At 38.9% G+C, this 24459-nt stretch overlaps 1 protein-coding gene across 4 annotated transcripts in view; it reads right to left on the bottom strand.

The window, feature by feature from the left end:
* The window catches only part of LNX2 (ligand of numb-protein X 2), an 81036-nt gene that overhangs the window by 5715 nt on the left and 50862 nt on the right, over positions 1 to 24459 (bottom strand). For 3 of the 4 annotated variants that reach the window (XM_059144662.1, XM_059144663.1, XM_059144664.1), the window contains 6 exons: positions 16169 to 16416; positions 14766 to 14965; positions 9412 to 9780; positions 6336 to 6476; positions 2749 to 2926; positions 1451 to 1682 (listed from right to left, as the gene is read on the bottom strand). In XM_059144662.1, the coding sequence (XP_059000645.1) occupies positions 1451 to 1682; positions 2749 to 2926; positions 6336 to 6476; positions 9412 to 9780; positions 14766 to 14965; positions 16169 to 16416 (1368 nt within the window). The remainder of the gene's footprint in view (positions 1 to 1450; positions 1683 to 2748; positions 2927 to 6335; positions 6477 to 9411; positions 9781 to 14765; positions 14966 to 16168; positions 16417 to 24459) is intronic. The other variant, XM_059144665.1, reaches the window with a different exon arrangement.

Raw genomic sequence — 24459 nt, 5'->3', positions numbered from 1 at the left:
GTAACAAGAACTAAAGGAGCGCCAGCACGGACTGGCCACCAGCAGTGGTGTGCGCATGCTCGGCACCTGTGCAGCTGAGGAGACCACTTCTCCCCCACTGGTGTGGGACCAGGCTTTTCTGACATGCTGGGTTTCAAGTGACAGGTCAGTGTATCAGGCTGACTACTCCAGAGGATAAATGAGTTCCCTCTGCTGGCTGACCCCTCACCATTAGGTAGAACGGCCATGGTTTCATAGCAACCATTCTAATCTATGCCTACAGGGCCCTGAGATACAAATTCTGTTACTGTTTCAGGCCTTTTTGGTCTTTTTCACTACCACAAGGACAAGTCAGTAAGTTAGATGATAGACAAATGAATTCCATTCATCCTGGCTTTTTCTGCTATTCTTTACGTGAAAGTACTTTTAAAAATATATATATTTATCACATAGCACTATACAAATGCTAGTTATTACAAATTACATCCAAATGAAGCTAGATGGCTCAGAAACTGGCATTCTTATTATTTATTTTTATTTTAAAAAATCAGTCATTTTCCTACTTGGCTCAGAATCAGAATGTTTCAGCATAGTTCAGTTTTAGGATTCCTCTACACATTGAGAATCTAAAGTGATCTAGAAACAAAGACAGTGATACACATTCTTCCAACTTCAATATAAGTGTACAACCCTCATCAGGAGGCTGAAACACTTTCATGACCAGACAATGACCAACTACACAATGTCCTGGTGGGTTACAGTCCCGAAGGTGGTGAGAAGACCTACTCTCGGACACCAGTGGTTTGGCTGAAAGAGTCTCTCATGTTCAATAAAAACTGAGTTTTGACATCCTTCCTTTTTACAGAGAGTTAACAAGATTAAGAAAGGGGTTTTAGAAAAGCTTCTCAAAAGGCCCCACACTTTGACCTGGTTTTTCTGGTGAAAAATGCACACGAAGTCTAAGCATGTACACGTGTGGTAAATGACAGCTTTTCTAAAGCAAGAGCATGAACATCCAAATCTCATGGCTGGTCCACTTGAGAACCTTCTTAATAGTAACGGACAGAAAGGCTTTATTCGTTTTTATAAACAGATACACCAAGTCTTTTTAGCCTAGTTCTTACTATTAAATTTACCTTTGGTTTATTTTTTAAGAATGTTTTAATTTTTTAAAAATTAAAAAAGAATTTTTTACAAACTCATGGCCTGGAGATCAAGACCTGAGCTGAGATCCAGAGTTGGATGCTTAACTGACTGAGCCACCTAGATGCCCCTTAAATTTATCTTTTAAAATATAATAACCTAAGGAAAAAAATACCCTTTTCTTCTATAACTTGATATGCCATTGCCACTTTCATCTCTGACTCGGACCTTCCCCCTCACACCCTGGACGAATGAATTTACTGTGTTCCATACTGAGAAATGTTGTCACTACGATTATTCCATGAAACTGCTGAAACGCTGTCAGTACCTTGGAAGCCCAAGCCACATGACCCACGACGGGGACCAGCTGGAGTCATACTCATTCTCGCTGAAGGTGCCTGCCTGCTCTTCGGTAGCCTGGGTTGCCTCCTCCACAATCTGGACTTCAAGTGCTTTCAGGACAACAGCAGAGGATGCGGCGCTGGCTTTTAGCATAGCAACGGCCTCACTGTGGCTTAAATTGGTCAAATCAATGCCATTGATATTCAGCAATATATCACCTGTCCAAAGGAATAAACAAGAAAAATGAGATGAGCTACCAAGTCATTATCTTCCCTATACATCCTGTTATTTGTAATTTTTTTGACATCTCTGTCTTTCTTATGAAATAGAGGGACAAATCCAATTCACGGAAAACATTCCAAAACAACTCAAAACTTTAAGATAATTTCATCATATATAGAAAAAAATGTGGCTTGAGGCACTGTGATTCGACTGGAAGTCCAAGTCATTAGACCTCGTTTTGCTAATGTGCAGGACCTGGGCATGTTCATTTCTCTTCTTTGGGCTTCAATGATTTCTATAGTTCTTTCCTGCTCAAAAATTATTTGATCTGTTGCTCTTAGAAATGATTTTTTAACATATCCTGTTTTAGAGTTACACAGTTTTATAGATAAAGATAGTCCTACAGAGTTTGCTCAGCGTGAATGTATCAGAATACTTAAAGAGAAGAGATCCTTGGGTCTACACAAAGAAATGAAACTTGTGATTTGAGCATCTTTTGCTTAAGGAAGAAAAAAAAGTGCTTGTTGCCCTGCCAAGTAATATAATAAAAAAAAGGGCAACGAGGATTATATAAAAGGTTAGGAAGGAAAAGATGAGTGTTCTATTTTTTAGAGGGTATTTTCCAACAAAAAATAATCCAATGATCTGAATAAACATTAGAAAATAACGGAAGGGCACCTCGGTGGCTCAGTGGGTTAAAGCCTCTGCCTCCATCTCAGGTCATGATCCCAGGGTCCTAGGATCGGGCTCTGCTCAGCAGGAAGCCAGCTTCGCCGCCCGCCCCTACCGCCTGCCTCTCTGCCTACTTGTGATCTCTGTATGTCAAATAAATAAATAAAGTCTTAAAAAAAAAGAAAACAGAAATATCATCAAACTACAGCAATTTTCCTTCCCATTAGGCATTTTTCTAACCTTAGAGAGAGGTTTTACACTTTTAAAAGATTTTTAAAAAATCATGTTTAATAGAAAATTTGGGGAATATTTGTTACTTTTTTCAAACATGAGTTGCATGCAGGGAGAAGATGGGAGGAGTTTCACTGTTCCCTGCCCTCCCTATCTTACCTCTCTTGATGCGGCCATCACGTGCCAGACAGCCATGAGGTGGCACACTGGTTACAAAGATGGGCAGTTCACCACTCTTGCTTCCTCTGCCCCCTGCCACTGTCATTCCCAGGGACTCATGTGGTTCCTTCTTTACAGTAATGTGTTTTTCTTGGCATGTAACACACTGGGTAAGATCCTAAAACATGAGAAGAAAATTTATTGGATAATAAATAATACATAGCTGAAGTAAAGTAAGGAAACTGAAGGAAAAATTACCATGGCAATGATAAAGTCACTGTTAAAATCAGTTACTGTAGAAATAATACACAGTTCTTCATGGTACAAACATGACACCGAACACTGGGGATCACAATGTCAGACTTTGGACGGCTGTATTTTCATATGACTATGTATGGAACAGAAAAAACTCAGGACTGTTGACATATGGAAGTCAAAATAGGGCCAATTCTACAAAAGTAAATAATGCATTTGAGTTTTAAGATTCTGAAGACAAGCTAATTCATTTTATTTCGCTCTCTCTCCTCTATTCTTTGAAAGAAATGGTGACAGAATAGTACAAAATTAAAGTGCGGATTTTGTTAACTGCCAGAAAAAAGCTATAGATCTATCTTCTGTTTCTTACTCATGAGAATGCTCGGTCATGAAATGGGTGCAAACTGATCTTCACAACCTTCACGGAAAACTATAAGGATATGAAATAACTGAATTTTTGAAAAAGGTAATGAAGAGAAAAAATTTCCAACAGACTGTGTTCTCAGGAAAAAGCAATTTTTACCGATATTTATTGTTGCTATTTATGGGGACACTCCTAGAAGAAAAGGAAAATTTAAAACATCACCTTTCTTTTTAATTAGAATGCTATAAAAAACAAGGTGTACCTATGCGATATTAATATTAAAACAGCAATAGTAACTAACATTTATTGAAGATTTACTATGTGTAAAGTAAATGGCTTCACATGTATTATTTCATTTTAATGGTTTCATTAAATTTCATTACAATAGTCCTGAGTGTAAATCCTGTGGTTGGCCCCATTTTAGAAACAAGGGAATAGCCTTATTAGAAAGGTCATGTAATATGCTCCAAATTATATAGCTATACAAGATCACACTGGGATTTGAACTGATTTCAAGTTTTAAGAAAAATATACATATACACACATAGTGTATATACATAAACATGTATTCATATGTAGTTGTGTATGTTCATACAGCATGATGCTATATGCATCCACACTACAAGGGTGCTATCCTATTAAGTGTAATAATGGAAGCTCCTATCTCAAAAGGTTCCTTAACACATATACTATAAGAGCATAATGTAGATAACAAGTTAACTATTACCACGACTAACAATACCAACAGCAGAACTAGATGAATTCTTTCGCTAGAACTGTAACATTTCCTTTAGTGACACTGCTTCAGAGCGGACAGGTATGACGTGTCAGTCAAGCCCTGGACCTGCAGGAGTGTCTGCTCTTCTCTGCTCCTGAAACCCACTCTTTGAAATTTTCTTGAGGGCACTACTTAAATAGCCTAGAGTTCCTAGAATGTTGACCTCATAGAAAACCTGTAAACGTCCACAGGTGGTATCGTAGCATATGACATCTATGTTCGCATCCTTCAAAACTGGGCAAGACCCACGTTATTATGAAGACAATCCAGGTAAACTCAGCTGCGAGCACATTTACTTCAACGCTTGTGTCTGTCAGGTATCGAGTCAATTAGAGGTGGTTGTTTTATTCCTCCATATGGCTGAGATGTATGCATTTTAGCCAAACTTCACAGATTACTCTTGGTATACTTCATAGAAACTTCTAAGGGCTTAACACTGTATGAATGTTTATCCAAGCAGCTACGCAGGGGCTTAGTAGTAGAATAATGTGTGCTTTAATTTTTAACAATGATTATCCTCTGAACAGGCTGTTCTGGTGAATTTGTATTTGTTTTCCCTAGGAGACCTTTATTTTTAAAAATTAGGATTTGACATCACAAATGCTGAATGTTAACGGTAAATTGCTAAATTAATGCTTAAAATTACATTTCATGTGGCTGTTTTAACAATCAGGTTTACAGAGCACCTAGAATAAGAATTTAGCATTGCTATTTAAAACACCGCCACTTAAAATTAAGGAATAGGAACCAGTAAAAAGAAAAATATATGTGCCCAAAACAAACAAAAGGACATAAATAGTTCTCTATATGAACGCTGAAGTAGTTAAGTAGTTCTTAAAACAGTCTTAAAATTGTAGTGCTGTCTTTGAGCACCCATATTTCAAATTTCTGTAGAATTCATTGATTCAGTTACCAACTTTTCCTTAATTATGATTCTTTAGGAATATGTATATATATGTAACATGTAAAGCAAGGACCAGCGATATGAACAACTCCTATTCAAATTCCTTTTTGAAACAATAACTGCTTTTTGTAGTCATCATTGTGAAAGCAAAATTATAGGTTCCCTTCACACATTTTGTTTTCTGTTCAAAAATAAGAATAAGTTTGTGCTTATAATTTCTTAAAAGTTTTAACTGACCAAAGACCAGTGACAAGTCTATACTTCAGCTCAGAAAACCAGATAAACCTGATGGGCCAAAAATACTTGTGCCTTTACATGAGGCTTTCTGGGGCTCCTGTGACATTACAGAGTTATTCTCTCAAATTGTACTTACATTAAGAAGCCACTTTAAGCTAAACATGCATTTCTCAAGTCATTCTCCTTAAGTAAAATTAAATTGCTTTACTAAATAAAAACTTATTTATTGGTCTACTTAAAAACTATAGGAAGTAAAAACAAACAGACCAAAAACTATAGGAAGTTTCCTATGTGTGATTTTCACACAGTTGGTAAATAGCATCGTTTTAAAAATTCTGGCCTATCACAAGTTGAGTTCTGATGAAAGATCAAATGAAGTAAATAATACTGAGAACACAGTAAAGTGCCACTGTTTTTTGATTTCTACTGATTTCTGCATCCAAAGTGAGACAGCATCAGAATTTTTGGCACAGATAAATGACCTAGGAATATATTTTAAAAGCGCTGAAATATGAAAGATGCAACAAAAAGCTCAACATACGGGAATTTAAAATGATCTGGGGTAGTATTCCTATAAACTGTAACATAGAAAGAATTGCTTTATGTGTTTTGCATGTACCTATCAGAAAGTATGATTTATGCTTCATATTCACATAGAGAATTCTGTTGTTGTAGGCAACCTGCCCAACCGCTAAGTATGGACTTGTTGGTCATTGTCTTTTTTTCAGTTACATAACCACCTGTTACAACTGAATGAGCAAATCAAGATAAATCCCACTTTCAAGCAGGACCAAACAAAGAAGTCTTTCTAGAAGATCAAACACTTCTCATCAATCTGGCAGAGGGACCTTCTTACTAAGAAACCACCCCTACTGGCTGAGGAACAGACTGTACAGGGACTCTCAAGGTAGCCAAACACACATTCCACAACCCAAACACCTGTGTTCACCTTTTCCAACAGAGTAACAGCCCTCATTTAAATCTTACCAGTTTGTAACAAGGATTCCCTGAGGGCAGATGAATGAAAACATGCAAATTCGAGGCCTCACCTTGTGTGAGCTGGGTCTGTTGTGGTACAGCGGCTGTGCATGGTGCTGGCTGCTACTCTGAGCTCCTGTGTCTCGGAGAGGGTTACCAGGCTGGGATTTCCCCGGCCTAGCAATTGTTAAATCCACCCTCTCGCCACTAGCCTGGAGAAAACACACATATATAACCACCAGTCATTAATGATGCTTCTCACCTAAAAAAATTATAGGGAGGGTAATTTTCAATGCACTTATCATCGCTGTATCAGAGCCTCACCTGAGTGGGGACTGCAGGCCCCTGCTGGGGGTGGGGCAGACGAGGGAGTTCATTTCAGGAGCTAATACTTTAAAACTTCTGCAGGTAAAAGAGCCACACACAGACCTCTTGGGTAAGCCTTCCCTAACCCTGGAAATACCAAGGACATAACCAAAGCAAAGCCTGGGTTCTGATCTCCCCATGATTTCTTGAAGGGTAACTGTCTTTTTATACTTCCCTCCCCTGCAAAATTGGCCTTGGCACTGAGAGAAAGAGAGCAAAGAAGATAAAAGGACAAACGGATTCAAAACTGGATTACAATCCTTTGTGATTTCTGAAATAAATTCCAAGATGGCTACTTTGAGAGTGATAATCAATGAAACTACGTGTAGCTCTGTTTCCACACACTATAGGTTTGAATCAAAAATAGGGATAAGCTTAAACAGTCCTGAAAAGAATAACAAAGGTCCTGTAAAACAGGATTAGTATTTACATACATTACAAATTGTGTGCGTATATATGTCATATGTGCACTCACACATAAATGTAATTTTAGAGGTGATGACAACCACGCTGAATTTAGAGGTCCATTATCTGTATTTATAGATCTAGATCTGAAACACAGATTCACATCTATTATACTTTTTAAAGCTATTTTATCTTTGCTTTTAACGTACAGGCCTGGTCTACTTGATGCTGATTCTTGGTGATGACTACAACTTTCCAAGTTTACTATCATTTCTATGGGAAAATTTGACAGCCTGCTTTCAAGAAGCTGTGGTGGAAAGTAGAACCCTCCCCCATGACTGCAGTCAGTAATGTTAAGAAATCACTCCAGTTTCAGTTCTCAAGTTGGAAAAGGAGTGAAAACCATAATTTTTTTAAAAGATTTTATTTATTTATTTGAGAGCGAAAGCGAGAGAGCAGGGTGGAGGGGCAAAGGAAGAGGGAGAAGCCGACTCCTCGCAGAGCAGAGAGCCCGATGTAGGATCTGAGCCGAAGGCAGATGCTGAACCGCGGAGCCACCCAGGTGCCTGAGTGATAACCACTTTTAAGGCCCTATTAAAGTCATTTACTTATTCAAGTATACTGGTATGATCTTTCTAGAGGGAAGTTTAGCAAAATGTCTTAAACTTGAAAACAAAACATTAAAGTCTGTTGACAGGGGAGTGTTTACGTAAGTTATAGCACAACACGCCTACTATACAGCTATATCATGGTGCATCTATTTTCAGGGTAAGAAGTCCACAGCATACAGCTGACATAAAGAAAGGGTGGCAAACTCAGAATTTGCAAGCTGACTGCATGTCTAAGTACCTACGCAAATAGGTACCTGTTTATTTGTAGGCATATACAGAAAAATGTTTGTAACGATGTTCTTCAAAACTTTAATGTCACTATCTTACGGACTTTAGACTGACTGTGATTTTGACTTCCTTCTTCATTTTCTGTATTTTTTCTTCCTTAGTCTCCTTTTCAGACATGGAATACATGTTGTTCTCAGAATCCAAAACATTAAGATGTTTTTCACAAAGAAACAACTTGAGCAATATATTATACTTGGTATCATATATAAGTATCTGTATTCAATTTTTTTAAACCTCAAGTCTGGGACAAGAGACCAACGCCTGAATCTCCATCCTAATGCAAGATGCCTACCGGGTGTGTGTGTTCCCAGAGTTATAATGAACCAAACATTTGTGAAAAGGAGTAACTTAAATGGGATTTAAATTTGGGTTTTCTTACACAATAGCTTAAATCTTCATTGTTACTCAATTCTGTTTACTATACACATTTCTCAGTGACTATCAACCCACTTTAACTCCTTAGGCTCGATTATGTTACTGCTTGGCTCCCTTTATGTCAGAGTGTTTTCTTGTGCTTACTTAAAACAAAACAAAACAAAACACCATACACATCTTTGTTTCACCCCTATCACTGTAGGAGATACCGATATCATTAAATGCTCTGGTAGGTTATAGAACCGGAAGGTCTGCTCTGGATGATTTTCTATCTTATTTTTTAAAATAATTTTTAAAGCTGTTTTCTTTTTTTAAAGATTTTGTTTATTATGTATGTATGTATGTATGTATTTATTTATTTATTTGACAGAGAGCAAGAGAAGGAACACAAGCAGGGGGAGTGGGAGAGGGAGAAGCAGATTCCTGGCTGAGCAGAGAGCCCCGATGTGAGACTGGATGTCAGAACCCTGGGATCATGCCTGAGCCTAAGGCAGATGCTTAATGACTGACCCACCCAGGTGCCTCTCTACTTTACCTATTTTAATGCTTTTATTGAAAATTTTTTTTCTCTAATAATAACCATCTTTACTTCACAGGGATACTGTAAGAACACAAGTTATGATGTGTTTGAAATGCTCTGAATGCTTTATAAAAAGGGCACTACAGAGATAATGAGTTCTTCTCAATAAAAATTGACTTTTCCCACTTGTATGGAGCTGAAGTGGAGAGTGAACGTTACAAGAGCAGGGAAGTCATAACTTTGGAACCACAGCTCCTTCAAGCTTTGCTTGTCTCACCTGTTAAATGTGGACATAAATGTGTTTTTTATGTGTGGGCTTAGGTGGAGCCCATGGAGCAAATGAAAAACCCATGTGAAAATATAGAGCCTTCACTCTATAAAGAGTAAGGCTAAATGTTCACAGGGATACAGTTTTCCGGACAGGATTTTATCTGTAATGATGAAATCATCTCTTGTGCATTTTGAAGGATTTGGGGAGCCGTGTTTGATTTCTCCCATGAAATATCAAATATCCCTCAGGTTCTCATGTTACGAAAACATTGACATAAAGGCTGAGCACGTGGAATGAATATCCGCGTGTACCTGAATGATCTGGGCGGCAAGCTCAGGGGTTCCGTGCTTCAGGTCGTGTCCATTGATGGCGAGCACTCGGTCATTGCTGCTCAGCCTTCCATCCTGTGCAGCCAGGCCCCCTTCCAACAGATCAAGGATAAAAACACCTGGTTCATCGGTCCTTCGAACAAGTTTAATGCCAAGTTGTTCACCAGAGTCCCGTTTGTGAAGGACCACGTGGAAGACCTCTTCCCGGGGAGAGCTACTGTCGGGGTGGCTGTAGGTCCGGCCCCCAAAGCGCCGCTCTCGCAGCACGGTCAGGTGCAGCGTGGAACAGGGCTGGGAAAGGGCGGCTCTGGCATAGTTGTGAGACACATTGCTGATGTTACAGTTGTTGACCTGGAAGAAAAGAATTATGACCGAGGTGGGACAATCTTTTATCCTCTCAACTGGTAAACATTTATATGCCATTTCCAAAAGAAACTGATTTTGGAAAATGATATACAGTCATTATTTACAAAGAAAAGCCCTCTGAAGATGTTTTAAAATTCAGTTCCTAAGCTTCACTCACAATGACTAGCACGAAGTAGAGAATGGCAGTTAGGATCTCAGGCTTCAGCGAGGGTGCTGAATCAGAGCCCCTGGTCCTGCCAGTAGCGGGATGTCTGAGTGTGTCCCCCTGAGTGGTGAGATGGGTTTACTCTCCGCTTCACGGGACCAGGAGGAGAATGCAGAGACAGCAGCAGCATGTGGCAAGTGCCAACAAAATACTAGTTCTAGTGGAACAGAAACTGAAGATCTACTGGATTGATGTGGCTTTTCCAAATGAAAAACACTTACGCTGGAAAAAATACACCGAGTTTTAATCTAAGAAAAGGGACACATTCCAGATATACAACCTGATCTCAGATCAGTCATTTTTACTTCAAAGAAAAGCAGCTAATTACAGTTTCACTGTTTAGCACTCAAGTGTAACATCTATCTAATACAACAAGCTTAACTCAGTACTCACAGAACATTTATTTACTAAACCTTATGGCCCTGAAAGGAGTATAGTGACTGATCCTGGGACAGGAACAGGACTAAGAAAATACACCCAGCTTAAGTTATTCACCTAGTCAGAGGAAGAGGTTGGCGCAATTCTGAGTATTTATCACAATTAGAATTCCTCTCCTCTGTCTGCACCAAAAGCAAGCAGGAAATCGATATTCTCTTGGATGCGTTATGTGGCACAGGCTCTGGGTTAGGTGCTTGTGATTACCCAAAGCCTTCAATCTTTTTCACGTGAGTCTATCTTAAGGAAAGCCTTCCCCCTTCCTACTCATCTCGGGTTGACAGTTTTGAGCACCACTAACTTGAATTTTATTGATTCGGGCCTGTTGACATCTTTTAAAATTCAGGCATCAAATGCCATAGATCTCACACATAGACTTGCTCTTCTCCCAACTTTGCAACATCTGTGCATTTGGTTGCTATCCACATCCTTGATGAAAAAGTTGAGTAACATAGGGTCAAGAACAGAACTTTAAGGCAGCTTCTAAAAAACCAGGCTGACGTGGATTTGCAAGTCAAAACTCATCATTTCTGGTTATTCAGCTAAAAAGCCACTTATCCCTAGGTCTTATTTTTCCGTCTTAAATTCACATCTATCACAAATGACTTTACAAACATCTGGCTGGAATCCAGCGCTAGCCACGTGCGAGTATGTAGACTCACATCATCGTTGTGATGTGGGTTGTGGAATACCTACAATCAGAGATTTTCCCTTCACAAATGTGTGGTTGTCAGTGAAACACAGAGAAAGCAGAGACCAAATAAAATACTGTTGCTAGATATTGTAGAAATAGCACCAGCAGAGTAAACTTTACCACATCTTTGGCTAAATATATTTTGTACCAATGCAGTCAAGACACGACTGCAATTATTTTCCTTCAAAACCAAAAGTGAATAAATCACTGATGACTCAGATTGCACTGTAAATTCGTACTCTTAATCATGTTCTGAAATTTGTATTATTTTTAATAGTAATATTTATGTAATCTCTTACACTATTTTATTCTTCAAACTGCTCAAAATGCTACACTTTGAAAGGCCCTAAGGGTATATGGTTCTCCTTTTCAAATAGGTTATTTAATAGAATAACATGCATGTGTGGGTATATATATAAAATACACACACACACACACATACGAACATATATAATCAGTGTGGGAAAACCAAAGCCATGCACTGTTACTACATCTAGTTTGCTAACACAGGCTAGCTAGCCCTTTGGTCTGTAAATAAACCATCTTAACGACTCCAAGGTCTTTTCAAATTGGCTCACGGTATTATTTATGCAGCTCACAAAAAGTGGAAGATAACCAGGTAGTAAAAATATACTAAGGAGCCTTCTTTCCAAGTGTTTCCTTTTGAATCGCCATAAATACTACTCTGTATTTGGGCAAGTAGTGTGGCTTTACTTACTGCCTCCAGCATACCAGCCAAAGGCCAATGAGAAGTCAGGCCCACAAGAGGAAAGACCCTTTGTGATTTCAATAATCAGGTTATGTGCTCATAGTTTTTAGTATATGTGCTGCGGAAGCGAGCATGTGTGCTCATAGTTTTTGTATCAATTTGAAATCATTAAACTGGATTTAAGATTGCCATTATTAGGGTTATTAGGGTTATCTCCATAAACAATAATAATGCACTGGAATGTCTACAATGCTGATTTATAGCTTTGAGTTAATTCCCCAAATTATAGCCAGTATTTCAGATAATTAGATTTTTATTTGAGGTATACAGATTCAGTTATGTTATTAAACAATTGTCCAAAGCAGACCAGTAAAAAAGCCTGTAGATGAAATATATTAGCAAACAAAACCCTATAGCAAACAAAACTATATATTAAATATATATTTATACATTTTTTATTTTTGCTAATATATTAGCAAACTATATATTGAATACATTAGTAAATCTGAGGTTACAGATTTAACCTCAATTATATTCAAAGAAATGGAAATAAGAACAAAGCATTTGTTTTACCTTTAATTTAGAATAAGCATGAGAAATATGTAAAATAAAAATATGTAAAATATGTAAAAATAAAAATATGTAAAAATAATTAATATCCAAAGCTGGCACACTGCTGGTAGCAAAGAACAAAAGATGAAAATAAACATATACTCAATTATAGCTAGAAAGGCCAAAAGTGGAGAAGAAAAGAACCCTGTGTAAGCTGCAGAAAAGGGCAATCTGGCTCTTTTGGTCTTGGCCACAAAGGTGTCAAAATGTCAAAAACAGCTACAAGAGTTCCTCCACGGAGAATCAGTTTAGGAGCTGGGGTAGAAGGAATACAGGGTAAGGTGTCCAGAGAACTGTGCCAATCGCATGCAACCAGAGTACGACTAATATCATAAAAGGACAGCAAACACAGTAATGCGGTAAATAGCTAGCTATGGTAGGATCAGAAACTGGATTTTACATAAGCTGGATTAGTTATGCTTCCTGTATTTTCCTATTTCCTCTTCGGATTTAGTCAAGAACAAAACACTGGAAGTTCAGTCTATGTCAGCCAGGCCAAGTGCAATGAAGGAGGGGTTTTGGGCCCAAGTGTCAAAGTGGAAATCACAAACTATAAGAGGCAGAATACGGATGGGCGTGGAAACCAAAGCCAGGAACCCCCAGTGGAAAGGTCAATCCTTGCTGCTCTTGGAGCCTAGTGTGTCTGCCTTCCCCTCTGGACATTTCTCTTGAAGAACTAAAAATCCTAGAGGTTCCAAGTTTTGTTTTAATGAAGAAGACAGCTATTCCCAACAGGATATCATAACCAAATCCACTCTTTTATTGACTAAGCAAGTATGTCCTGGGTATCGACTCCAGGCACAGCACTGTGAGAAGGCTGTCCCATAGTATGTACCAATGGTGGTTGCCATCCCCAAAGGAAGACACTGCATTTGAATAACTCTCTGTGACCAATTATGTGTTAAGTGGTGAAGAGAAAGAATGTCTTCAGTACTTAGTGTGAGAAGAGGTCTGCATGGGTGAAAATGGCAGGGCAGGGCTTTCTGGATGAAGGTGGGAAGCTGTAGCACAATGGGGACAGGCTGGATCATGGAGGGAAGCAAGGAGACTGCTATGTCTGGCTTTTCTGCTACATTATACATTCTATGAGGGCAGGGGTTGCTTTTTGCTCTTAATTATACCCTCAGCACTGACCACCATGCCTATGATGTTTCAGTAATACACCGATGGCTACAGCTGAAAGAAAAAGCAAGGGTGAAGGCTGAGGGGACAGGTTGTTTAGAGTCCACAGAGGACCCTATTAGATTAATCAGTATGGACTTGATTCTCTGGTCCAATCTTCCCAGGGAAAGCAGAGTAACAGATGTACTAACCTGACAATGGTTGTACCGGATTTCACAGCAGAGTAGGGAGGCAGGGGTATTGATTCTACTGGGTTAGATGTGAAGCAGTGAGGGCACAGACCAGAGAGGTGGCAGGGAAAAGGGAAGAGGTGAATACCAACAGACCGTGGGGAAGGACCGAGCAATGAAATTGAGGAGGCAAGAATCCTTGAGATTGGGTTCCTAGAAGACATCTTTTCTCATTCATGCCTATTTCTTCTCTCCGAAATATCCATTCTTTTAGCTTCAAGTACCCTGTACACTCGTATGGGTCATATATCCAGGTCAATTTTCACATGAACTCTAGAATTCACGTGAACAGTAGAATTCTGGCCATCTCATGCTCATCAGTATGCCCTCTAACATAATATCATCTTGCCCGAAACTAGTTCGTTTGTTGGAGTAGCTATTTCTCTTTAAAGAGAAGAGGGAGAGGGTAGCACCAAGGATTAGTGCAGAGTCAGGCTGTTTGTGGACGAGAGTGCGTTTGAGAGCCAACAAGAGGTGGTCATGATTTCCAAATTCTATCTTAAATTCAATGGTATAAGTTTTAAGTAACTTGTGCTGTGTGACCTGTCTTTTCTAGATTATAGTAATCCGTGTAGAGAAGGATGAATCAGACAATGAAGGTAACTGATGGATGGTACCCTGGGACTAGGGATAGAGCCAATGGGACAAGAGAATTTAGCAGTGAAGGTGGCCCAGAAACAGCCAACCATAAAGTCCAAGCGAGAAGGAATCCAGCTGGCCTGGAGAGCCACACACTGAGGCACACGTGGGATCAAATTTAAGATGGGGGTAAAAATACATTCCATGTGTTTGGGGGGAAATCGGAGAAATTACAGATAAATTCTGATTTGTTTTGCATAAAAAAACAGTAAAACCTACCCTTTAATAAGTCAGATTCCACAGTACCATAATTTCCTAAGTTTTAAATTGATGAATAAGAGCAAAAAAGAGGCAAGTTAACAAAATAATTTAAAAAATTGATACCTGAAGAATTTGGTCTCCAGCAAGAAGTCTTCCATCTTTGGCGATCACCCCATCCCGATAGACTTCCTGGATAACAATGTTAATCAATGGCGTTTCATTGCCGCCGACAATGCTAATTCCTAGCTGAATATAAGGATTAGACCGGTGAATTTCAATTGTAGTAATTTCGCCTTCCGGTAAACTAACTGGCTGTTGCGTAGCTGCCAAGTTAAAAACGAGAGAGAGAAAAATAGGTGGAAAGAAAAACGTTTTATATTTTGATTATCTTCAGGTAAGTAAGTTATCGTCTATCATTAGTGATGATCTTATGTTAATAGATGATTAATAACAAAGCAATACCACGGGATAAGAAAAATAGAATGACCAAAACACCAATAGGTAAGATTAGCAAAACACTTCCTCTTTGAAAGTTGATCAGTAAATAATCAACAAATAACTACTACTCATCAGATCACTAGGGATCACACAGTGATCTGATAACTAAATATACAGACAATATCATCTTGTCCTAATTGATCAGAGAAAGTTTGACCCATGAAACAACTGTAAACAGTGCAAATAAAAAAGACAAACTCTGTGACATACAATCACCTTAGTGGTTGACAAAGTAACCACATTAAGCAAGAAGAGGAGGGTCTTGATCTGAGCAGTAGGAGATGGAAGAAGTGTTATAGCCATGGCTGGGAAAACTGGGATTTATAGAAAAATTGGAATTTTTGTAAGAGAGAAACCTATTTAAAAGTAAGACAAAAGGCCAACCACTAAGATATGCCCAAGATCTATGACTAGAGGTTTTCTGCCTGTCTCCTGGTGGGTCACGTAGACAGATCAGTGGATGCTACCAGAGGACAGCAATAGTCAGATGCATGGCCTTGGAATCAGATACATACCCAGCCATTTCCTGGCTCTCAGACTTTGACCAATGACTCTCTAAGTTTCCTCATCATTAAAAAAATCCAGTATTGGTACAAGCATTTAATAAATTAATATATGTAAAGTGCTTGGCACAGTGCTGACACAGAAAAAGCATGTAGACTGAGGTATTATTATTGTTCTTCTTGATGCTGTGGATTTCTTAGTCAAGAAGCAATAGGCTTCAAAACAAACAAAAGAAGCCTGCTGATGACCAGTGAATTTGTGGACTACAACAGAAGAGGGGGAGGGGGAAGGATAAGCCTCAAGGTAAGACTCGCTTTCTGTTTCTAAACTGCAAACTGTTAGACTTGTACACTTAAAGGGTGAATATGTGATATGTGAAGCATATCTCAGTAAAATTATTTGTTGAAGAGAAAAAAAAAAAACACAACACCCCATGTAGGGAATGTAATAGGAAGTAGTGAGAAGAAAGGAAATATCTGATTTGAAAAGAGATGAAAAGCAAAAGCAAGGTGAAGAGCACATACTGTCAGTGGCCGTGTTCTCCTCGAAGGCGGGATTGTCCAGGCCAGGCTCCTCAGGCCACGCGGGCAGAGACGCTGATGTCAAGCTGCGCTCAGCAGGCGCTGTGTCTGTCCCTGAGCAGTCTGTTTCGAGGGATAAAGTACCTGGAAGATCTATTACAGTGGTTCCGTTTTCATTCTCAATCTCTTTCTGAGCTTTATCAGTTTTCCTCCTTTCTAGGGCAAGTCTCCGATGAGAAGCTCCAGGACATCTAGAGAGAGAGCATTAGGGGGTTCCCAGATGATTTGAAAGGAAAAATGATTGACAGCTTGTGCCCCAACAACAGAATAGCCACTGTTTCAATGCCAAACTCACCTAGAGGTAATCCACAAGTGGTATGTAATTCTGATTTTAACCTCTGCTCAAACTAAGTTCCTACCACACTGTGTAGCAAACTTAAAACAGGCGTTGGCACAAATAGTGGCTTCGTCCATGTCTCAAAAAATACTTCAATAAAAACCTGTATTCAGATATATACTAGTCCCAGAAATATACCAGCACAGTTGATGGTACACTGCAAATACTATTCTGAGATCCTGATTGCATAATCCCCTTTTCACAGGGACAGTTTAACTCTGTAACAGGAGTGGAAACAGCAGTCTTCTTCCACAATGTGCTCCTGCATCCAGACTTGGACCTTGAGTGACACTGTTTCCTTCCACTCTCAGGGCCAAGGGTACACATTCATTTATTAGTGAGAAGCAATACATCGGAGGCTCTGCCACTTGCAGAAAAGCAGAGCAAAGGCCCAAGAGGCTGTGTATGGTGGGTGGCAATCTTATGTCTAGGGCTGCAGACTTCATTCAATGATAATATTTTTTAAAATCTCAAGTTTCATTAAAAATCAAGTATAGGATTAATTTATTGAAAACTGGAAGCTATCCCTTAGCTGTAAAAGTAATAAATTTAACCTCACAAACTAAAGATAAGTTGTGAGTTTCAAGTTCTTGAAAAGATTGCTATGGAATTTCTTTATTCAGCTTTTTCTCATTCCCGGTTTCCTCATCACCTTATTAAGAAAGAGGACAAATGATTTCCCTTCTGCACTGTTGTGCCGCACTCCAGGAAATGTTCCTGCAAGGACCTGACAAGTAACTTGGAATATTGTATCACTGAGAAAAATGATTTTTGTCAAGTAAGTAGATTTCATGAGAAATGCATTTTAAAACTATTTCATTCAATAAAAAACTGGTGTAAAAAACCGGATCATAAAAAAATACTTGAGACTAAAAATATAGGTATTCCCCAAATGCATATCACACACTGGTATCCATATGCGTAACAGCCAGTCTTTGATGGAGAAACAGACTAGGAACAGGAAGTGGAAAGGAAACATAAGCAGAATGTGCACAGCTGGTAAAGAGCCTAGCTAACAACGACAAAATCCTACAAACTAAGTAACTGTAAAGCCCCTCTTAACTTATCCAAGAATAAATTTAAAACTGGAACCCCGAAGTTGTTAAAGTAAAGAACCAGGTATCCTTACATCCCAATGGGACAGCAAATTGCTAAGAGGGGCTAAAGACAGGTATTTCATGCGATATCACAGAGAAATATGGAAGAATGCATTCATCCAGCACTCAGGAAGGTTACAGAGGACTGCGCAACACCCACCTTTAAACAGATGGGCAGCTGCGCACACAGAGACAGAACAACTAGCCAGGAGGAGACGATGAGAGAAAGACTTCAAACTACACAAGGGAGGCAAGAGTGTCAACAAAGAAAAAATGACCAGTAGTGCAAATGCCATGAAAGAGGCCAATGAGATAAGACCCAAAAAGCATTACTTTGCTTTGGCAGTTAAAAGATCATGGTAACCTCAGAGAGAACACCTTCGGTGATGAGGGCAGAAGCCCAGACTATGGTACAAGCATTTCTGTTCACACCGTGTATGCCTTCTATTAAAAACTGCACACGAGGGGCGCCTGGGTGGCTCAGTTGGTTGGACGACTGCTTTCGGCTCGGGTCATGATCCTGGAGTCCCGGGATCGAGTCCCACATCGGGCTCCCAGCTCCATGGGGAGTCTGCTTCTCTCTCTGACCTTCTTGCTCATACTCTCTCTCACTGTCTCTCTCTCAAATAAATAAAAATAAAATTAAAAAAAAAAAAAAAACTGGGCGCCTGGGTGGCTCAGTGGGTTAAGCCGCTGCCTTCGGCTCAGGTCATGATCTCAGGGTCCTGGGATCGAGTCCCGCATCGGGCTCTCTGCTCAGCAGGGAGCCTGCTTCCTCCTCTCTCTGCCTGCCTCTCTGCTTACTTGTAATTTCTCTCTGTCAAATAAATAAATAAAATCTTTAAAAAAAAAAAAAAAAACGGCACACTAAAACTTACTGGGCTTGAGGGGAAATGAGAATTGGGACAGACCATTCACAACCTGGGCATCTAGGGCATGGCTGCAATGGGAACGGGCTTCTCTGAAAATGTTCTAAAAATTCGATTGTGATGATGCCTGCTGACTTCAGAGAGTATCCTCAATAACACTGACTTGCACATCTTAAAAACAGATGAGTTGTATGGTGGGCGAAATATACCTCAAAAGAACTGTTTTAAAAGACAGTTAGGAAATGAGTAAATCAGAGCAGGCCTGGAAAAAAGCTCTTGGCCACAGACAGCTCGAAGCCATGGTTCCTCCAGTCTGTAAACATTTGGAACTAAAAGAGAAAGGAAGACTCATTTGTTGAGTGTCTAATCTGTGCCAGTCACCGTGGAAATACCTCTACATACCACATTTCACTGAATCCTCACAAGCACTCTGTTATCCCTATTTTACAGATGGGAAACTTGATACTTAACTAAGGCAACGTCCCACAGCTATTAAGTTGCAAAGTCAAAATCCAAACAAACTAAGAGCTGATGCCAAAGACATCTGCTCTTTCCACTACATCATGCTAAATTCATTCATTTTTTTTTTCCTTTAAGATTATTTATTTGAGAGAGAGAGAGAGAGCAAAGAGAGAGCAGGGGAGGGGCAGACAGAGTGGGGCAGAGACAGAGGGAAAGAGAATCTTTAGCAGACTTCTGTGCTGAGTGTGGAGCCCGATGAGGGGCTGATCCCAGGACCCTGAGATCTGGATCTGAGCCAAAACCAAGAGGTGAAAACTTAATTGACTGAGGCAACCAGGTGCGCCTTTCCTAAATTCATTCTTACGGAGTTCTTTTTCTAGGGCAATGTGAATTTGTTCCACAAAGTGGTGTCCAGAAGCACAATCAGAGAATATGAGAAAGTTCTTAGTGAAAATTAAAAAGCAAACAAAAATCACAAATAACAAAATCAATGCATCTTTTTAAATGGGGTATTTAACAACACCACCACAAACCACAACTGGCATTGGGGATATAACTTGGATCATTCAAGCAGGTAGGTCAATGTAGCAGGAGGCTAGTACAGGAAATATTAACAATAAATAGAACCAGGATGGCTGGTAATCACTGGAAGGCTGGTGGCAGGGGGAGCAGAGCTCCGGTGTCTGGTTGTGAGCGGGCACTGAAACTACACTGCCGTCAACAAGACTTTGAAAATTACCTATTTCCTGTCTTGAAGGGGGCCATGTTATGGCCCACGAGGCATAACAAACAGTCAATTACTCATAGTTTCAGGACTCCGACAGTGGTGATGGTTTTGGTTCTGCAACTGCACTTTTAAATAAGAAGCCTAGAACACTACCAGAGGAGTTAAAACGAGAAACATCAAAACCTAAACTGAAGAGTCTCCAGAATGAAGACATTCCACTATAAGAGAAACCCCTAGAAAAGGATTGCATTGGATGACAATCTCTGCCGGGGAGACTTAAGAGTCAGGCTGGCTTATCAGTGAAGCAACTTGAAATGTCACCATGGGACGCAGAAGCTCAAGATAAACGCAAAGGAAAATGGGGCAACAGTGAACAGAACAATGACTAAGTCTCCCCACAGCTCCAACTGCTGCGGAGCCAGTGGTTATTTAGATCTGGGTAAGATTCTGGAGGAAGGGGATTTTCACTGTGTTTCAGGGACAAGAAAAGCAGCAGTGCACGCTGCAATACGAAAGAGGAAGACCCACAGTGGCGGCAGTGCAGATGGCTCTGATCTAGACTCTGCATCCGGTGAAGAATCTGAGGGTGATTCTGATTCTAATGAGAGTGAAAACATGATATAGTTTCCCTATGAGAAAAAGTAAAGTTAAAGACATTAAAAGGAAGTGAACATAAAATCTGCAATTGGGAAAAACAAAAACAAAGAAACAAAAACAAAAAAAAGAAAAGAAACCGAAATTCAAGTGTGGTACTTGAAAGGCCTGTAGAAACCATTACAATACTCAGTGTGTCAGCAGGAAGCAGAAAACGCAGGTGGGTCCCACCAGCAGTGTGCAGCAGTGTCCTGGGTCCCACCCAGGAGCCCAGGGACAAGAGTATCTGCTAAGACTCCAGATCATTCCCCACCTGGGCTTGTCCAAATTAGCATGAGTTAAACCTTTGCATCCAAATGCAGCCAAGAAAAGTGTGGTAGTAAAAAATTCAGAGGATCAGTTTAACAAGTGTTGATACTTGATGTGTGTTTCTATTTAAGGAGGGTATCTAAAATAAAGGAATTCTTTAACATCATAGAAATGATCTCTGCCCATTCTGTGATAATGTTCGGTGAAGCTATTCAAGACTTCAATAAGAGATTTGCTTAAAAGAATTATCTTGGAATATCATTTCCTTCTGAAGAACATATTCTACTTTTCTTACGTATGATAAGTCATTGTTATTACGTGGCTGTCAGTTTGACATGGAAGAAGTACACATTACATGCTGTTCTTTTCTAGTAACACGAAGCTCCTTTCTAGCCTTGTCTAATTTATGGTATCTTAACTTGAACTGTTATCTGGCAAAAGGAAACGTTCCCATTTTTTTTCCAGAGGACACTTCTGAAATCTTACTTAAGCTACATTGCCAATTTTGTTGCAAAGGTGTTTCATATTTTAGCCAAATATTTTATTTTAAAGGTTTTATTTATTTATTTGACAGACAGAGATCACAAGTAGACAGAGAAGTAGGCACAGAGAGAGGAGAGGAAGAAGGCTCCCCACTGAGCAGAAAGTCCTATGCTGGGCTTGATCCCAGGACCCTGGGATCATGACCTGAGCTGAAGGCAGAGGATTTAACCCACTGAGCCACCCAGGTGCCCTGCCAAACATTTTTATAGAAAGAATTCAGAATTATTTTACACATTAAGATGGTTGCTGTAAATAGCCTAAGTCTCCTACTCAGAAGTAGAGGTTTATGGTATAACAACAAATAGAAGGTACTGACATTTTATAAAGATCTCATTGTCAAAATCTTTTATATAAAAGTGAAAAGGCTTTGATTCACTCTTTTTCTTGATTCTACCATATCCATTTCTGTTTCATGATAAAATGAATGCTTTGGGGAAAAAAAGAATACAAATAGAAAAGAAATGCATGTAACATTTAATTAGATGGGAGTAGGCATGTATTGACACAATGTGGGCAGAAAGGGAGCTCTGAGACAGGGGGCTGCCCCTTAAAAAGGACACTGTGACTTGCCATAGGCTGAGGGCTATACTGCTCTATGGAGGTATCTCTGTATACTGGTGTATCTTTTAACTTTCTTAAATAAAGCCAGAAGGTTCATACAGCAAGCAGAGCCAAATTTTCCTTTCCTCCCGAAGGTTATGCTTCTATTCCCACTTTTCTGGCTCTCTTCAGGAAGAAAATTACATTGAACTAACTTGATTTAAGGTATAATAGTGTCAGATTAAAAGATTTCACTCATAGGGGATTTAAGAAACAAAACATAGAGGAACATATGGAAAGGGGGAAAAAAAAGAGAAGGAGGTGAAACACAGGAGACTTAACGACAGAGAACAAACTGAGAGGGTTGATGGAGAGAGGTGAGTGGGGGATTGGTTAAATGGGTGATGAGGATTAAGGAGGGCATTTGCTGTGTTGAGTGCTGGATGTTATATGTAAGTGATGAATCACTAAATTGTACTCTGAAACCAATGATTACACTACATGTTAACTAACTAGAAATTAAATAAAAAAGTGAGTAAGTGATGGGTACTAAAAGGGCACTTGTATTGGAAGTGCCGAGTCACTACATTGTACACCTGAAATTAAAATTACACTATATGTTAACTAACTAGAATTCCAATAAAAATGCACACACACACACACACACACACACACACACACACACACACACAAAATATGTCTGAAAAGCCTCTTTTCCATAAAGGAATGAGGACTCTGGCAAAATCATCAGAACCAACTCTTTCTGAGCTCTGGAAATTAGTCAAAGTTCTGTGGCAATCTGGAGTGCATTTATTCAAAGAAAATGATGAAATCTCTATGTTCAGAGACCTTATTAAAAATGTCGTGAGTGCTGTGAAGTGTGTAAACCTGGTGATTCACAGACCTGGGGATAAAAATATATGTATATAAAAAATATATGTTTATAAAAAATAAAAAATTAAAAAAAAAAAAAAATGTCTAGCATTCAGTTCAAACTTAAGAGACATGCAAAGAAACAAGGAAGTATGGCCCATATATAGGAAAAAAATAGCAGAAACCTTATTCCTGTAGAAGCCTAGACATTGATCTTAGTAGACAATGACTTATATAAGGCATTACAAATATGTTCCAAGAACATACAAAATAATTCCTAAAAGAATTCCTAAAGGAAAACATATGAATGATGTCTCACCAAATAAAAATGTCAATAAAGAAATGTAAGTTATAGTAAAGAACCAAATAGAAATCCTAGAGTTTAAAAGTATGATAAATAAAATGAATTCACAACACATTTGAACAGGCAGAAGAAAGAATCCATGAACTCGAAGATATGTCAATTGAGATTACCCAGTCTCAGGAACAAAAAAGAAAAACAATGAAAATTAAAAAATAAAATAAAATAAAATAAAAAATAAAGGACAGACTCTCAAGGACCTCTGAGATACTAACAAGACTATTAATATATGGAGAATTGGAACCCCACAAAATATGGCATATGTCATTTTTGAGAGAGAAGAGGGCAAAAAGAATATTTGAAGACATAACCAAAATCTTGCTGAATTTGATGAATCTTGAAAGCAGCAAGAGAAAAATACCTCATATCACATACATCTGAACCTCAGTAAGACTGACAACTGATTTCTCTTCAGAAACCATGGATGCTAGGAGGCTGTGGTAAACACAAAGTGCTAAACAAACACTGTCCAAGAAGCCTATAACCAGAAAAAACATCCTTCAAAAACAGGAGAAACGAAGACATTCCCATATGAAAAGTTTGTTGCTATCAGACCTGCCCTACAAAAAAACACCAAAGGAAGTCTTTCAGGCTGCTATGGAAGGTACTTAGTACCTCATATCCACATGAAGAAATGAGCGCTGGTAAAGGTAACTACACAAACATAAAAGCATACAAGTAGTTTTGGGGAGCGCCTGGGTGGCTCAGTTGTAAAGCGGCTGCCTTCAGGCTCAGGACATGATCTCAGGGTCCCAAATCCAGCCCCACATGGGGCTGCTCAGCGGGAAGCCTGCTTCTCCCTCTCCCACTCCCCCTGCTTGTGTTCCCTCTCTCACTGTCTATGTCAAATAAATAAATAAAATCTTGAAAAAAAAAGTAGTTTTGGTTTCATGACTCCTTTTTTATTGTATCTGATTTAAAAGACAACTGCAAAAAGAAATAATTATATTCTTTTGATGGGTATATAATGTATAAAGATGTAATTTGTATAATACCAACAGCACAAAAAATGGGGAAGAAGCAAGCTATCTATGAGCTAAGTTTCTGTACTCTAGTGATATTAAGTTTGTATTAATCTAAACTAGATGGTTATAAATTAAGATGTTAATTATAATCCCAGGGCTACCACCAAGTAAACAATTAAAAATATATATGTAAACAGAAATGATGAAGGAATTAAAAGGGAATACTAGAAAATACATTAAAATACAAAAGAAGGAAGTAATGGAAGAACAGAGAAACAAAAAAAATTACAGAATAGCAAAATGGCAGACATAAATCCTGCCTGATCAGTAATATAAACAAATATAATAAATTTATAAATATAAATAATATAATAAATATATTTAAATATAAATTAAATACTCCACTGAAAAGTTAATGATTGGCAGAATGCATTAAAAAAATAAAAGATCCAACTGTAAGTGTGTCTACAACAGACACATACATAGACACATATAGGTCAAAATTAAAAGAAGAAAAAAGGTATACCATGCAAATAATAACCTAAAGACAGCTGAGT

This window comes from Mustela lutreola, chromosome 13 (assembly GCF_030435805.1).
Source record: "Mustela lutreola isolate mMusLut2 chromosome 13, mMusLut2.pri, whole genome shotgun sequence".
Lineage (NCBI taxonomy): Eukaryota > Metazoa > Chordata > Mammalia > Carnivora > Mustelidae > Mustela > Mustela lutreola.
This window is presented reverse-complemented; position numbering and strand designations above follow the sequence as displayed.